At 41.3% G+C, this 15,348-nt stretch overlaps 1 protein-coding gene across 6 annotated transcripts in view; it reads left to right on the top strand.

The window, feature by feature from the left end:
- The window catches only part of SHC3 (SHC adaptor protein 3), an 86,074-nt gene extending 71,011 nt beyond the window's left edge, over positions 1-15,063 (top strand). For all 6 annotated transcript variants that reach the window (XM_075931868.2, XM_075931865.2, XM_075931869.2 and 3 more), the window contains 4 exons: positions 1,424-1,520; positions 4,619-4,813; positions 5,535-5,830; positions 11,679-15,063. In XM_075931868.2, the coding sequence (XP_075787983.2) occupies positions 1,424-1,520; positions 4,619-4,813; positions 5,535-5,830; positions 11,679-11,807 (717 nt within the window). In that variant the 3' untranslated portion in view covers positions 11,808-15,063. The remainder of the gene's footprint in view (positions 1-1,423; positions 1,521-4,618; positions 4,814-5,534; positions 5,831-11,678) is intronic.
- Positions 15,064-15,348: the final 285 nt, after the last annotated feature.

Here is a 15,348-nt window from a genome sequence, read left to right as displayed (position 1 = left end):
CTATGGATAAAAGCACTATATAAAAATCTTAATTAATGGTTTTGTTCTACAAATAAAAGCACACAATTAATATTTCAATATCAGTAGTCATACCTTTCTAATGCAATGGATGTGTCTGTTTTGGAGAGCAAAGTTCAGGGAAGTTGGGTATAAAGTTTGTCAGCTTTAGCCTTAGGTCAGGTTGAGCATTTCCCCTACTTCTGTGTTTGGAATTGAGAGTGATGAAATGATGAAAATTCTGTCTCACATAGGTATATAGTAGCAAATGGCACCAGAAAACATACTACTTGGTCTGCACGTTCTAGGAAAGGTCTTTTAAATTCTGACCATAATGTTTCGTCTCAAGAACACTCCAACAAGCACTCTTGTGCCTAATTGAACAAACCAGATGCATCTCACTGATTTCAATTAGGAAAGGATTATGTATCCAGTTGTTAGGTTCAGCTTCTACTAGAAAGTAATCTTCAAACTGTTGTTTAAGAGCAACAAGATGTTGTTCAATGTCATTTTTTTCAATAACCAGTTCATTTCAGACAGAAAACCTTGCAATGTTGGAACCTTAGAGGGAACTATCCTCACACCATCTGAATTGAGCTCACAGGCTACCTGTGATCCATGGACTACAGTTTGAGACACTCTGGACTAATATTTCAAGCTGGTGGAGTCTCTTTCTCTTAACCATAAAGGAAATGGTAGTTTGAACAGCATCCAATTGTTTGAATGCTGGGTTAAGACCAGAGGATTTTCTTACAGGACCAGTCTAACTGTTCCCATTCAGTCAAAAATGCAAGGATTGGTCTCATAGATGGAAATCCTTCAAGCTAAACTGTGAAGGCAGATCCCTGTACCTATGCGGAGTCCCACTGACTTCAGTGGGGCTGAGTAGCTGTAAGAGGCTGGCCATATAAAGTTTACTGAAAACAGCGGTGCTCTGCCAGTCTGAATGAAACAGCATTCATGAGCCAAAGATCATAACGTTGGCAGCACATTTCTATTTAATTCACAGAGATGTCTTGTCTGATGAGAACCCCTATTACCATGCTGTCATTGGGTACCAGGGAGTAAATCTTTCTGTTAATCCTTTGGAAGATGCTTGCCCATTCTTGTATTTCATCACCAATTTCCTGCATCCTCAATAGGTTTGCAAGGTTTGCCAAAAAAAGAAGGCAGCATATTTTATAGATGCACCTGGTATTGTCATTGAGCATAGCAAAGGTTAATATAAACAGGAAAGAGTGAGATTTTCATGAAGGCCACTCACACTATTGTTCCCCTACGCAAACACATTCAGGACAGACTGTTCAATTGTAATGTCATGCATAAGAAATGAAAAGTCTAGATGTAAGAAGAACAGAGGTAAACAAAGTCTCGGCATTTTAAAGGAAGGAGTAGCTGAAGAGTTGTTGTTGTATCCCCATTCTAGTCTGCAACAGCAGCAGGACGGGAACAAACATACTACCAGAGTCGCCACTTAGGAGACAAATTCAGTGAGGATTGGCAGCATGTTCCTGTCAAACAAGGTGAGTTACATCTGAAGTAATTGTACTTCTCAAAGGGGACGGCTGCATTGCTGCTGTGGGGTTTTGTTTTGTTTTGGGGTTTTTTGAGGATTTCATGCTTGGGTCAACTGACTTGAACTCATAGGACTTGTATTCTGAGGCTATTAATGCCAGGGTAGATTCTTCTACCAGGGCTGGCATGTTTTCAGAGTCCAAACTCCATCCTATTCAGGAACTGTCTATCCTGCTATTTTTTAGTACTGTAGTGCAAGCCCTGTGAGCCTGAGTCAGTTAACCCAGGCTCAAAACTCACTGCCATGGGTTTTTTTCCAGTGTAGACATTATATGGGCACCAATCATAGATACAAATCTGACTGGGCAGATTGGGAGCATAAGGTGAAAATCTGATACATAGAAAACTCGCAGCAAGACACAATAGTCAATTGTTAGTTTCTCTCCTTCCTTAAAGTGAATTTTAGCATCTGTGTTTGTGAAAGGTATTAGATAAACAGCTCTGGGAATTGAAATCCAATATATAGCCTGAGAATGAAAACATAAACATGCATGCACACACACACCCGCACTAAGTTTTCAGCCATGATTTTGGTGTGCTTTAATTTTTGGCTGCTCAAGTTGACATGTCTTTAAGCAGTCTGAAAATCTGACCCGTTGGCAGTGTCTCTAGTTGGGTCCTACAAATCAAATCAGTCAAAAAGAACCAATGGTGGTGTGTGTGTGTGTGTGTGTGTGTGTGTGTGTGTGTGTGTGTGTGTGTGTGTGTGTGTGTGTGTATAAGAGAGACAGACAGACACCCTCCCCCAAGGGTATATTCTGGACTGGTGAATAGTTGTCTCATCCTTGCTTTCTAACCTTTACACTTCTTTGCTGTTGCCTCCACTCCTGGACTGTTTACAAACAGCCTCTAGCATGTAAGACATTCCCAACTATGTCTATGTACACTTGCAACCTTCTAGTCACACTCAGGCTTTCTCTAACCTGATTTATACTTCAGGATAGCCCCCCCCCCACACACCCAGTCCTAGGCTTTTCCCCAGAACTATTCATCTTGTATTGTCTCCTCCTCTCCTGGACAATATAAGCTCATACAAAGTTCATCATTGTATAAACAGAAATGCTATATACAAATCTTCAAATGGAGTTTCATAAACACTTCTATTCAAACTAGATAAAAAATAAAGCACATTTATTAGCCATATAGAGCTAGGAATACAAGTAATGAGGCATATACTGGTTATAAAAGTGAATACAAGTAATGAGGCATATACTGGTTATAAAAGAAATAACGATGAAATGCAGCAAGTGGTTAATGAACAATGTTAAATTCAATGCAAAGTTTCTCTCACCACATGCTCTCAATACTCTTGCTGGCCAAATTTCTAGACCGGGATCCTGTCCTCTGTGTAATGGCTGCTTCCTTTGCTTCTTCTGGTGAAGTCAATCGATACACAGAGAATAAGAGAGGAGAAAAAGGAGAGATATCTTGGGGTCTTTGTCCCTCATTTTTATAGTCACTCTCCCTCTTAGAAAACATTTTCAGCTGAGATTCAGGAGTCAAAAAAAATCTAAGGGGAGGATATCTCCTGCTGGTTTTCCCATTGGTACTCCCTTTGTTCTTGATAACTCTATTTTCTGCTTAAATGCAAATTAAGCAGAGCACTCAGTTTTTTGTCTGAGACAGTCCTGTTTGCCAACATATGTTTGGGCAGGGCTGCTGTTTGGAACATGTGTTAATAACACTATAGAGTGGAATCTTATAACTTTATACATGATATAATTCAGGACAATACTGACCAGTGAACTGAGTTTTAAAATGATATCTTACAAGGCACACTTTGTACAAAGATTATTACAGTGATGTGCAAAGGGTGAATACAGGGATACAACCAGACCATCTTAGTGTCTGTGCATGCACATGTGTGCATTTATGAGCTTAGCATAGCAAATTATTTGTAACAATTATTGATTCATACAATTTTTCTGTTTTGCTTCTTGTGAATGTCATGAGCAAATCATAATATTCTGAACTATATGCATTATTCAGAATTATGAAAATTTCCCTCATTTAACTAGTTTGCAGTATTGTTGTAGATATTTGATATTTAAATACCAAAACTAATGCTGTGTTAGTTGATTACTAAAATCAGATTGGCTTACTCCAGTTCTCTGATCGCATGACATAAGTAACTAACCAATGCTTCACCAGTTTTGAAGATTCAATCAAATACAGCCAATATTCAAGCTTTAAAAGCACCTTTCTCTGTATTTATGTAACTAAAGAATAGGCAGAAAGTGAAGACAAAAGGGCCACAAAACCAGTGAAATCAAAACTCAGTTTGAATTTGAATAAATATTCAAGGATGAATAGTCCTGAAGCACCTTAGAGACTAACAAAAAACATTGATGGTATCATGAGCTTTCGTGAGCACAACCCACTTCTTAGCTTTTTATGTCATTAGGGTTTGGAATGTAGTAGCCCAGTGTTTCTCAACCTTTTTTTTTATAAAGTACCCCTTTAAAAAAAAATTATAAGTACCCCCAGTACCTACAGTTTTCAGAGACACACAAAATTTTTCTACCATTCCAACATATTTGTTTAGACAATTTAATCGTAGCTGGGAGGGCAGTGAATTTTTTGGCGTAAAAAGTACAAAAATAATAAAGCGCTGTAAAACTTAAAACAAAAATTCAGTTTTCTCCAAATTTCAGTTGTGTTGATGTACCCTCCAGGCTTCTCTCAAGTATCCCTGAGGGTACTTGTACTACTGGTTGAGAAACACTGTAGTAGCCCATCTTCATTCAGACCTCGTTTCCAAGTGTTAAACTTGTAAATGTAACCAAGTTCTGTAGCTTCTCTCTCAAGTTGGTTTTTTAAATTGCTTTGTAATAATATAGTCACTTTTAGATCCATTAGGATGATTTTTGCATTGTGCCAAGCTCTAATAGACAGACATATTGTTTGTCTTTTCATTTCTCATTCCAGAGACTGCTGAGTCTACACTTTGATTAGTGATACCTCCTGTGTTATTTTAAACAATGCTGATTTATCCTTCCAAATGTTCTTACAGAGAGGGGGAAAATAAGTCTTTTGAATTTTCCAGGGTCCTTAGACATTTACAGTGTCCCAGAAGGGAAGCTGCAGATAACCGTAACAGGAGAGGTCCCTGCTTATGTGAACACCCAGCATATAAATATGGAAGCTCTACTCCCGCTTCAGGCAGATGCTGAAAGTATATTCAGTGGAACAAAAGACTATACCAAAGACAGTAGTCCAAGAAAAGATCTGTTTGATATGAGTGAGTTCCCTTTCATCTCTCACTTCTAATGACAGATGCTACATAATTAGTCTTTTATTTTGAGCCAACAGAAGTGTCATTTATGCATACCTAGGATGGTTTGAATTAATGAAGGTGGTCTGTCTCTTTCTGAGTTTGAAATTAAGGCTTCTTATAGTTTCGAAGCTAAATAAATATAAAAGGTGTTAACTTGCACCTACATTAGGAAAAAAGTTGGGATTGGGTAACAAATGTTAACTCATACTGACCTAATATGAACCTCTTTTCATAATTTAGTCTATAAACTCATGAGCTCATTAATGTATGTAATGAAAGATTGGGGATCTTTGTTAAATTAATACTCTGTTTTGAAAAGAGAGTGGATATCTTTGTAATATACTTGACTATGCAGATGATGCAATTTAAAATTAAGTTATTCTAACTGGACAGACAATAAGAGATCTCCAGTCCTGTCCAGAATATAGAAATACCAGCGGCCTACAAATATATGACCATTAGCAATTACTAAAAAATAAGTCAAAATTGGCTCTGATTTTTAATATATTTGTTTACAAATAATGTTCTCCATACATTAATGGGATTAGTCATACATGTGCTGTGTTTTTCTTAAAGGTACATGAAAGTAGTTTAAAAAAAAAGGGTTGACTAGAGTTATATTGTATTTTTTTTAATGCAGTTTACCTGTGAGTGATCTTGTACTTGTTTCTCTACCTGTAACCAGAACCTTTTGAAGATGCTCTTAAGAACCAAACCACGGGGTCTGTGCTGAATAAGGCTACCTCGGTCGAATGTACCAGTCCTCCATTATCTAGAGCAGCTAGTTGTGGTATAATGGATGAGCTGAATACAGAACCTTGGTATCAAGGAGAGATGAGTAGGAAAGAAGCGGAACAGCTGTTAAAGAAATGTGGAGACTTCTTAGTCAGAAAAAGCACCACAAATCCAGGCTCCTATGTGCTGACCGGTATGCACAATAGACAAGCCAAACATCTTCTTTTAGTGGACCCAGAAGGAACTGTAAGTGTTGACTCCTGGATGAGAGTAAAAAAGTGTTGATATGCCAGAAAATGAGCCCTATTTGTAATAATGACTTGTTACTACAGACATTTGTAAGGCGCCCACTATCTAACCTTCAATCTCACCTCACAGTGCTTAGCTGAAGGATTGCTGCAGGATTTCTACATGTAAAGGATTTCTACATGTAAAGGGGGCTCTAAGACTACTTTGTCTTATCTTTTCAAGCTGTGCTCAGTGCAGTACAGGGGCAGTAAAGGTATTAAGTCGCTTTTGTGACCCCCAGATTCCATGAGGAGCAGTGTCTGGTCTCTCACATTAGTTAGAACAACCTCTGCACTGCCTGTGCACCCAGCTGCCTGAGGCCCCAAAGAGTTGTTCTGATAAGAGTGATCTCCAGAATATGGGGGCATGACTTCCTTTTCTGGAAAAAAGGCCCTCACACAGGCCTGGAAGGGAAACAGCATACTCTGCCTCACTGCCACCTGAGAAGTATGATTAAATTGGCCTTCTAGCAGCAGAGCAACTTAAAGTAGCCAGAACTGGGCATGAAAACTGGTCATTGGTATTTATGTAGCTGCCCATCACGGAGCAAATAGGTAGATGACACAAAAATACAGAAAGTGGAAAATAATGAAGAAGGCAGGTCATTGATTCAGTGTGATCTGGGTCACTTGGTAAACTGGGTGTAAGGAAACAATGTGTTTTAATACAACTAAATGTATCTCAGAACAGAGCATGTACAGCATGTAGACCATACTTACAGGATGGGGGGCTCTTTCCTGGGAAGGTAGAGCCTCTGAAAAAGATTTGGGGATTGTGGAGGATAATCAGGTGAACATGAGCCCCTAACGTTATGCTGGGGGCAAAAGATCTAATGCTAACATTGGTTACATAAACCAGGGAATCTCTAAGGGTATGTCTACACTACCACCCTATTTCGAACTAGGGTGGTAGTGTAGACATACCATTAGAGAAGTAGAGAGTTTATATGTGGCACTGGTGCAAACACTACTGTAATACAAGAGTCCAGTTCAGTCGTCCACAATTCAATGTTGGCAAATTAGAGACGGCTGAAAGAAGAGATGCATAAATGATTAAAGGCTTAGAAAACATGCCTTAAATTGGTAGACTTCAGGAGCAAAATCTATGTAGCTTAACAAAAGGTGAATGAGTGATGTGGTCACACTCTTTTCATGAGATCTTCAGTCTGGCATAGAAAGGTATAACTGGATCCAGTGGCTTGAAAGCTACACAAACTTAATGGGAAATAAGATGTACATTTTTAACAGTGAGAGTTATTAATCACTGGAACAATTGTCGAAGCAAACGCCTCACTCAGTTTACGTGGCTAAACAGACAGTTTTATTGGCCAATAAAAGCAAAGTGAGCCAAACGTGGTCTCAGCAAAGCCGGGCCCAGTAAGGCTGCCTAATACAATCAATCCTAGTATCTTTATACCCTTAACCAAACAGTCTGACGTCAGGGCATCCAATTACAGAAATAATCAATTAAACTAGGAAAAACAAAGCCTTATCAACAAGATGGCGGACAGGTACGAGGCAGTACCTCTCCTCTCTGAACCAGCCCAATTAACACATTCCAATAGCACATCTGTCTTGGCCTGGCGCATGGGGTGATAGAAAGTTCACTCTGGCCTACGTGCAAAGACAAAAAGCTGAAATGGTTTCTGTTATACAAGATGGCTTCTAGCTAAACATAAAATAGCTTCTACACAATTTACCTAGGGTCATGGTGGATTTTCCATCACTGACCATTTTAAAATCAAGATAAGATGTTTTTTCTAAAAGATCTGCTCTAGGAATGATTTTGAGGAATTCCTCTGGACTGTGTTACATGGGAAGTCAGGCTAGATGATTATGGTGGCCCCTTCTGGCTTTGGAATCAATGACTTTGAAAGTTTGTAAAGGGGTTCCGCCTGATATGAGAACACGGAAAACTCTCATATCATATTTTCAGTTCCCTGTTCCTAGTGACTAACCAGTCTGGCATGTAATACAAGACTTTCTATTCCTGTTTAAAATTCTAATGTAAGTAATAAGCATTAGCACAACTGATTCCTGACAAAATGGTGCATGTGCATACATAAGGACTCACTGTGTTAGGCCGTACTCCTATTAAATTCAACAGAGAAACTGGTATGAGGTCTGCAGGGTTTGATTCAGAGAAGGCAGCTGTACATGCTGTCATTCCACTTGCCACAGGAGGGCAGTCAAAGAATATTATTAAGCTGTTTTCCATTATAGCTGAATTAATCTGGAGGTTATATGTGTTTTGTGTCAGCCAAAAGAAGCCAGCAGGAGTAAGCGCTGAACCTCTGAGATATGAACTTCTTCAACTCCCTGACTGAAAGTTTACCAGTGTTTCGTGACTCCTGCAAGAGGGCCTTTTGGTTTATTTGCAATGCAAGTTTGGGTTCAGGATCCATGGAATCTATGCAGAGATGGAAGGAGAGTTCTGATTTCTGTAACAGAGTGGCCTGCCTCTTTAGGGGCCAGGAGGACTTGGGTCCACCAGCTCTATTAAGTTAGCCTCACTCTGTCACATCTATGTTGTGTGTGGAGTTTAAAAGGAGGAAAGCCAGTGGCTGCAGGCTGGCTGGGGAGGCGATTCTCTGAGCCAGAGACGGGCCTTTCCATACATGACACTCCAGGCTGGAGGCCCTGGGAATTGCTGCTAGATAGAGAGTGAGAGGCAGCTGTAGAGTTACTTGTGGTAAGAGTGTGACAGTGAGCAGGAGGTTCCTGCAGCAGAGCCTTGACCATGAAGAGACCACAAGCCTGGAAGCCAGAGGCAGAGAGCTGAAAAAGGTTGAGGACTAAGGGAGCAGTAGAGGAGTTTGCCTCTGCTTTTTTTTGGAAGAGACTTTTCTGAAATTTGGCCCATCTACAAGAGGCCAAATTTTGGAAAAACCTCCTCTTTTGGAACATCCCATATTCCTCATACAATGAGGAATAGAATACAGGGATGCCGAAAGAATGCGCCTGCTTTTTCAGAAACTGTTCCAGAGCTTTTTCAGGATTCCAGAGGTATCCCAGAAAACTCTGCAGTGTAGACATAGCCTTTGGCATCAGAGTTTATTAACAGACAATCTAAACAGCCCTTACAATCCAAAAATACAGTCTATCAACACATTGCAGCACCTTCTAGCTAGAGTCTGTCTCTGCTCTTCCCAGAAGGAACCTCCTGATCTTCCTACCAGAAGTCCTTTCTTCCCCTGAAGAGTGTCCAGCACTCAGGCCCACTGACATGGATGAAGGGAGGGCAAAAGGGGCAGTTTTTCCTGACCTCTTTGAATAGCCCCTGAAGCGCTGTACATCCCTGATATAAAGGAAAGCTCTTGCAAGTTCCACCTGAGTCCCCACCCCTTCTTGGGGAAGGAGCGGACCCTTGCAAGTTCCACCCGAGTCCCCACCCCTTCTTGGGGAAGGAGCGGACCCTGCTCACACCCTTACCTTGGGGCCCACCGTGGCTGCCAGCCCTACTGCCAGCTCCCTCTCAGGGTATGTCTACACTACCCCGCTAGTTCGAACTAGCGGGGTAATGTATGCATACCGCACTTGCTAATGAAGCCCGGGATTTGAATTTCCCGGGCTTCATTAGCATAAGCGGGGAGCCGCCATTTTTAAATCCCCGCTGCTTCGAACCCTGTGCAGCGCGGCTACACGGGGCTCGAACTAGGTAGTTCGGACTAGGTTCCTATTCCGAACTACCGTTACTCCTCGTGAAATGAGGTGTACCGGTAGTTCGGAATAGGCACCCTAGTCCGAACTACCTAGTTCGAGCCCCGTGTAGCTGCGCTGCACAGGGTTCGAAGCAGCGGGGATTTAAAAATGGCGGCTCCCCGCTTATGCTAATGAAGCCCGGGAAATTCAAATCCCGGGCTTCATTAGCAAGTGCGGTATGCATACATTACCCTCCTAGTTCGAACTAGGAGGGTAGTGTAGACATACCCTCAGAGATCTCTATTGCATCCCCTCTTGCCCCCGCCTCATATACCCCTGTTCTCCCTCACCCCCTTATCTGTCCCCACCCCTCTTCAGCCTCCTCCTGACCTCCCCTCTCCCAGGTAGGGTTGCTAGGTGTCTGGTTTTGAACCGGACAGACCAGTATTTGAGCTTTCTGTTAGGGAAACAAATTGAGAAAATATAAATGTCCAGTATTTTCTAAATAAACTGTAATGTAAATTGTGATGTAATGTCAAGTGTGTCCAGTATTTTTGTTGAAAGCATCTGGAAACCCTTCCCCCAGGGGGTCCTCAGACCCCACACATGCTGGGAGCTGGCGGCAGTTTCCCTGGGCAGGGATCACAGGCAGCTCCACTGGGAGCAGCCTGGGGCCAAAGCCTATCCCTATAGCCCTGAGCCACTAGGGCACTGCTTCTGGGGGGTGTGTGTGTCTCTTTTACCTGCCCCCAAGTGTTGCCTGCCCTGGATCAAGGGCTGGGCCAAACAGGGACTGGCCAGGCTCGGGGCACTGCCCTGGGAGAGGATCTTGGGGAGCAGTGGGACTGGCCCTGCTGGAGAGTTCCCCTCCTGGCTGTAGCCCGGGCTCCAGGGGCCCTGCAGCAGTCTCCCTCTCTCTCCCTCCCCTCCCCATCTGCCGGGCTCCTGCTGCTGCTGCTGAGTCCTAGTGCAACATCCACCACGCTACAGCCCCTGCCTGGCCCCGACTTCCAGAGCCCCTGCCCGCAGCTGCTGCGTCCTAGTGAGCTCTCTGCTGCGATGCAGTGTGCTGCGGCCCAGCAGCCAGCAGTTCACTGCCCGGCACCAGTCCATGGAAAAGACTAGCATAATGCATATGCAGGAGGACGCCCTTAAATTTGGCGCTTTTTAGTCTTTCAGTGCTTGACTTTGCAATCTTTTAGATTTCTTTTAGATTTTTTTAAATGTAATCATGAATGAAGCACTGGAGTTGTACAGAATACTGGTAAAATGGGTTAGACAAATAACAGGTTATTTTCTCTGAAGAGCTTTCAGTCTAAAGACACAACTATGTAGCAGCAAATACAAAGTACGGTCTGCGTAGCTAGAATATTTCTTCAAGCCAGTTTTCAGACCGCAGAGAGGAAGGCCATTGAAACCTAAGTAGAAGGTGCAGTACGAAAGATGCAAGTGTCTGAAGGATAGAACTAGGTTCTGCTTCCTTTACTGATCTTGAAGGATACCTCATTGAGGAACTAACCTTATTGAAAGGTTAGGCAGCTCAGTGAGGCAGCTCATGTGGTAATAGACGACTTGGGGGCTACACATGATATAGTTGGTCAGAAAATGTTTTTTTTTCTATTGACAAACACAAAATATTTCATTAATATCGCCTACATTTTCAGCAAATTTCTTGCTTTTTGTTGAAAAACCAAAGACCAAATATTTTTTGGATTTTGGCAACAAAACATGAAAAAATGGCCCAAAAGTTGCCTATCCCCAGAAGCTTTGGCTTTCAATTTTTCACACATACCCCACAAAAAATGACCAAGTGTTTGCTCTCTGCAAACAATCTCCAAAATGTTTAATTTGATCAGAAGGTTGAAAAAAAGTTGTGCTGGAAATTTTTCAACCGGGCTTAATCAGTGTGAGTAAAAATGGTCAACAGGAAAGCATGCAAAATGGAAGTTTGGAGAGAAATGAGGGAGCAGGAAGTAAAGCGACTAATTTGGAGATGACAAAGCTTCTGTTGACTCTAATGGAAGAATGATTAGACTCTTAAAAATGGGTGATTGAGACTACAGATATAAAAAGAAAGTATTGTGTCTTATATTCAGTTAACTTTATTTTAATGTTAAAAGATTGATCCATATTTAACCTTTACTTTTCCATGCTCTTCTTTTAAGGTCCGTACGAAGGATCGTGTATTTGACAGCATAAGCCATCTCATCAACCATCATCTTGCGAACAATTTGCCAATAGTTTCTGCTGGAAGTGAACTCTGCCTCCAACAGCCAGTTGAGAGGAAACAGTAACCCATGGTGACATGTTCAGCATTTGTAAGCTATAACCTTTGCAGTAAACACTGCAAACCTGGAAACATGTACATTAAAATACACATACATATGTATCTATCAATATGTTTTCTCGAGCTTTAAAAAGCCCCATCCTACACAGAATCACCTGAAATTTCTTACTGCTCTTTGCAGATATGAGGCCTGATGAAAAACACAGACGATTTCTTAAAATGTAATTTCAATAAAATTGTTCTGATTCTTTAATGTGAATATTTGACAGTGTACATACACACATTATATATAAATACAGTAATATATTTATATTTTTCAAGTCAGTCTGTTGAAGGTATGGAACTAATGTTCTGTGCCAGGTGTTTTTAACTGAAAAAGATGCCCATTGTGATTGTTCAGATAAAAAGAGAATTCAACAGTCTCATTTCCTTGAGAATATAATATTAGAAGTCTTATTTGTAGTTTTATCTAATAAGCACAATTATGGGGAGAACACAGGCGGATGACATTGGTTAAATACCAGTCAAGGGGTTTAAATTGAACAACTAGTATTCTAACATGAAAATTTAGCTTAACATGATTTTTAAAAGCATTATTCAGTGTCACTGATTTCAAAAGCATTTTCTCTTTCTGATGTCCAGTTTTAAATCTTATATGATGCTACTCAAGATATTTGTAACTTGCTTTGACAATGACTTTGTGTGATCTCTCTATGTACAAGTTGTATGCATTTGATTTTTCTAACAATAATATAATTGAACTAATATTCTGCAGCTTTGATTTATTAAATTCAATACTAAGGTTATTTACAAATAGTTCACTTCTTGTGGTAAACAATTAAATTATTTTGACTGCTAGTCACTGATGAGATGTCATAGATTGACTAAGAGGGTTCAAACTGCTTGGTTTCATTTTAATATATTTGGTGCAAGATGATTGTGGTTGGTCAAAGACCCAATGGATAAACCTTTTTCCTTATAGAACTGTGACAAAAAATGAACACTTAGCATATTAGTCTATTTAAATCATTTAACTTTGATTCACTTAGTTTTTATATGTCTCTCTCCTATGTGCAGCTTCAAGTTGACCTTAGCAAGTGATTGTTTTTATAAATGTATTGTATGTTCCTAATGAATATCTTAGAAAAATAGCTATACATTTGAGTTACTTTTTGGCACACATTTCACTAACATTTGGAATTGGGAAGTGCCCATTGAAAAGTGAATTCTGCTACACACACACATGTACACACATGCACACACTTCATTAATTTGCCTTTCTTCTTTTTAATGGACTTTGTCTTTCAGTTATACATATCTAACTGAGGGTCAAATTCATATCTCCATTTAATGGATGCAGTTCCTATAGACTTTAGTGAAAGTTGCATCACAGTAGCTGAGAGCAAAATTTAAACTTTAGTATTTCTAAATCAGAAACTCAACCGAAGTTTCAGGACTTGGTAGCAAAGGTCCTGATTAAGGAATGTAGTTCCATCTACCCTCAAGCATAATACTTCCATTGAAGTCAATAGGACCTTTCATGTCCTTAAAGTTTGACACATGCCTAAGTATTTTGCTGAAATGGGGGCCAAGCTGACTTTAAGATTTGCTTTAGAATCCATTCCTTGGATGGCTGTTTTAAAGCTCCCAAACAATGTTCTCCTTGTGACATGGACTCAGCAAAGGTCATTACTTTGCAAGTTTGCCAAGGATTAATCTCTCATTCAAAAAGGAAACGCACAGCTGCTATAGAGCTTACTCCCTGAAAAGAACTATCAGAGGAAGAACTGACTTTCAAATGTTTTCAAGATCGTAAAATTACATAACATCTAATCTCCCCATCTCAGCATCTTTCACTTCCCCTTGTATTGCCATTGGACCAGCCCACAGCTAGCACCTATCTCCCTGTCCACCCAGTCACGTGAAACTTCCCAGCCCATGCTGATCCCTTCTTGGGAGTCCTCCAACCATCCCAGATTCACCCTACCTGGCATCTCACACTGAATCGCTCATCTGGCTTCTTTCAAGGTCCCCACCAACCACTTTCTGATATATCTTTACATGTAGGTCACAGAGCTAGATAATCACCAGCGCTTCCACTTGCAGCGGCTGGACCTTCTCTGCCTCATTAGAGCACACCCAAATCTGCTTTTCTCCCCTCCCTTGGTGTGTATGTGGGAAAAACCAGTTCTCCTAGAAGACTGGGAAATATGGGTGTATCCTTCCCTTCTCCTCCTTGCTGTGATGATGCAGCTGTTTGCATCAGATCCCATCTCCTCTGCACAGAATTGTTGTAGGAGCAGAAAGCACAGGAGAGGTGTCAGACGCATCATAGCAGTCCCTTCTGGCCTGGATGGAGATCCTCAGCTTAGGTCTTCCCTATTCCATGCTGGAATACAAAAGGCTGAAATATGGAGGTACTTAAGTACTACAGTAGCACATGTCTGGCAGCTATGACCATGATTTTAGGAAAGAAAAGCTTTGTTTTGATTTTTCTGTGATTATACTGCACACAATGACTATAAAACTGGCATCTTGGGGTGAGGGCTAAATTAATCAAGGCAATCCAGGGCCTGAGGCACGTCAATGGATTCCCATGCTACGCTCTTTGGAGTCACAGCAAGTGTCAGAGTGAAGATGAATGGGACAAGCACCTCTGTTTCAGGCTCTTTGGTCACCATATCAAGCTTTTCTTAGCATTCATGAGGGCTATCAAATGAAAACTGAGATTCTGACTTTACTGTGTCACTGTAGCAGCTGGGACATGAGACATGGCCCCTATAGTGCCTATGATTTATTCTGCCACAGCCGGTGATTCAATTTTTATTGCCTTTCGGTGATTCCACATCACATTTGCACAGTTTATTAGTGAAAAAGTATTATCTCTAACTTGTGACCCTGCTTCAAAGTGAAAGTCAAAAGGGATTGTTCTTCATCGAGTAGTGTCCCCGAGGGTGCTCCACTCGAGGTGCTGGGTCCGTCCCGGCGCCGCAAAACGGAGAAACTTCCACAGCAGTAGCCCTGCCGGCCCGCGCATGCGCTCCTGTTGCCCCGCGCCGTTACAGCTGAGCGCGGGCCGGCTCGTCAGTTTCCTTCAACCGTCCGCGGCCGCAGACGGACCTAGGACGTGCTCCCTCTCCGGCCTGAGGAGAAAAGGGAATTTCATTTAGAAATTTGTTTGCCACTTGGCAGTTTATAGTTAGGATAGTTCTTAGTAGTTTTTACTTAGTTAGTTAATTAGTCTCAAGTTCCTTGTTTCCGTCCTAGTTATTTTTTTGCAGTAGCCTTTCAAAAAAATAAAATAAAAATAAAACAGAAAAAGAGAGAGAAAAGGAAAGAGTAGACAAAATGCCTGGTTTCAAGAAATGTTCCCAGTGCCAGGAGGCCATGCTGGACTCAGATGGGCATTCGCGCTGCGTTAAATGCCTAGGGGACGGGCACATTCCTATGAAGTGCCCTCACTCTATGAAACTGACAGCCCGCGCTCGGCGCGATAGAGAAATGAGGCTGAGGGTGATTTTATTCAACAAAGCCCTCCAGTCTGATGT

Source organism: Pelodiscus sinensis, chromosome 6 (genome assembly GCF_052426305.1).
Source record: "Pelodiscus sinensis isolate ZL-2025 chromosome 6, ASM5242630v1, whole genome shotgun sequence".
NCBI classification, from domain to species: Eukaryota; Metazoa; Chordata; order Testudines; family Trionychidae; genus Pelodiscus; species Pelodiscus sinensis.
This window is presented reverse-complemented; position numbering and strand designations above follow the sequence as displayed.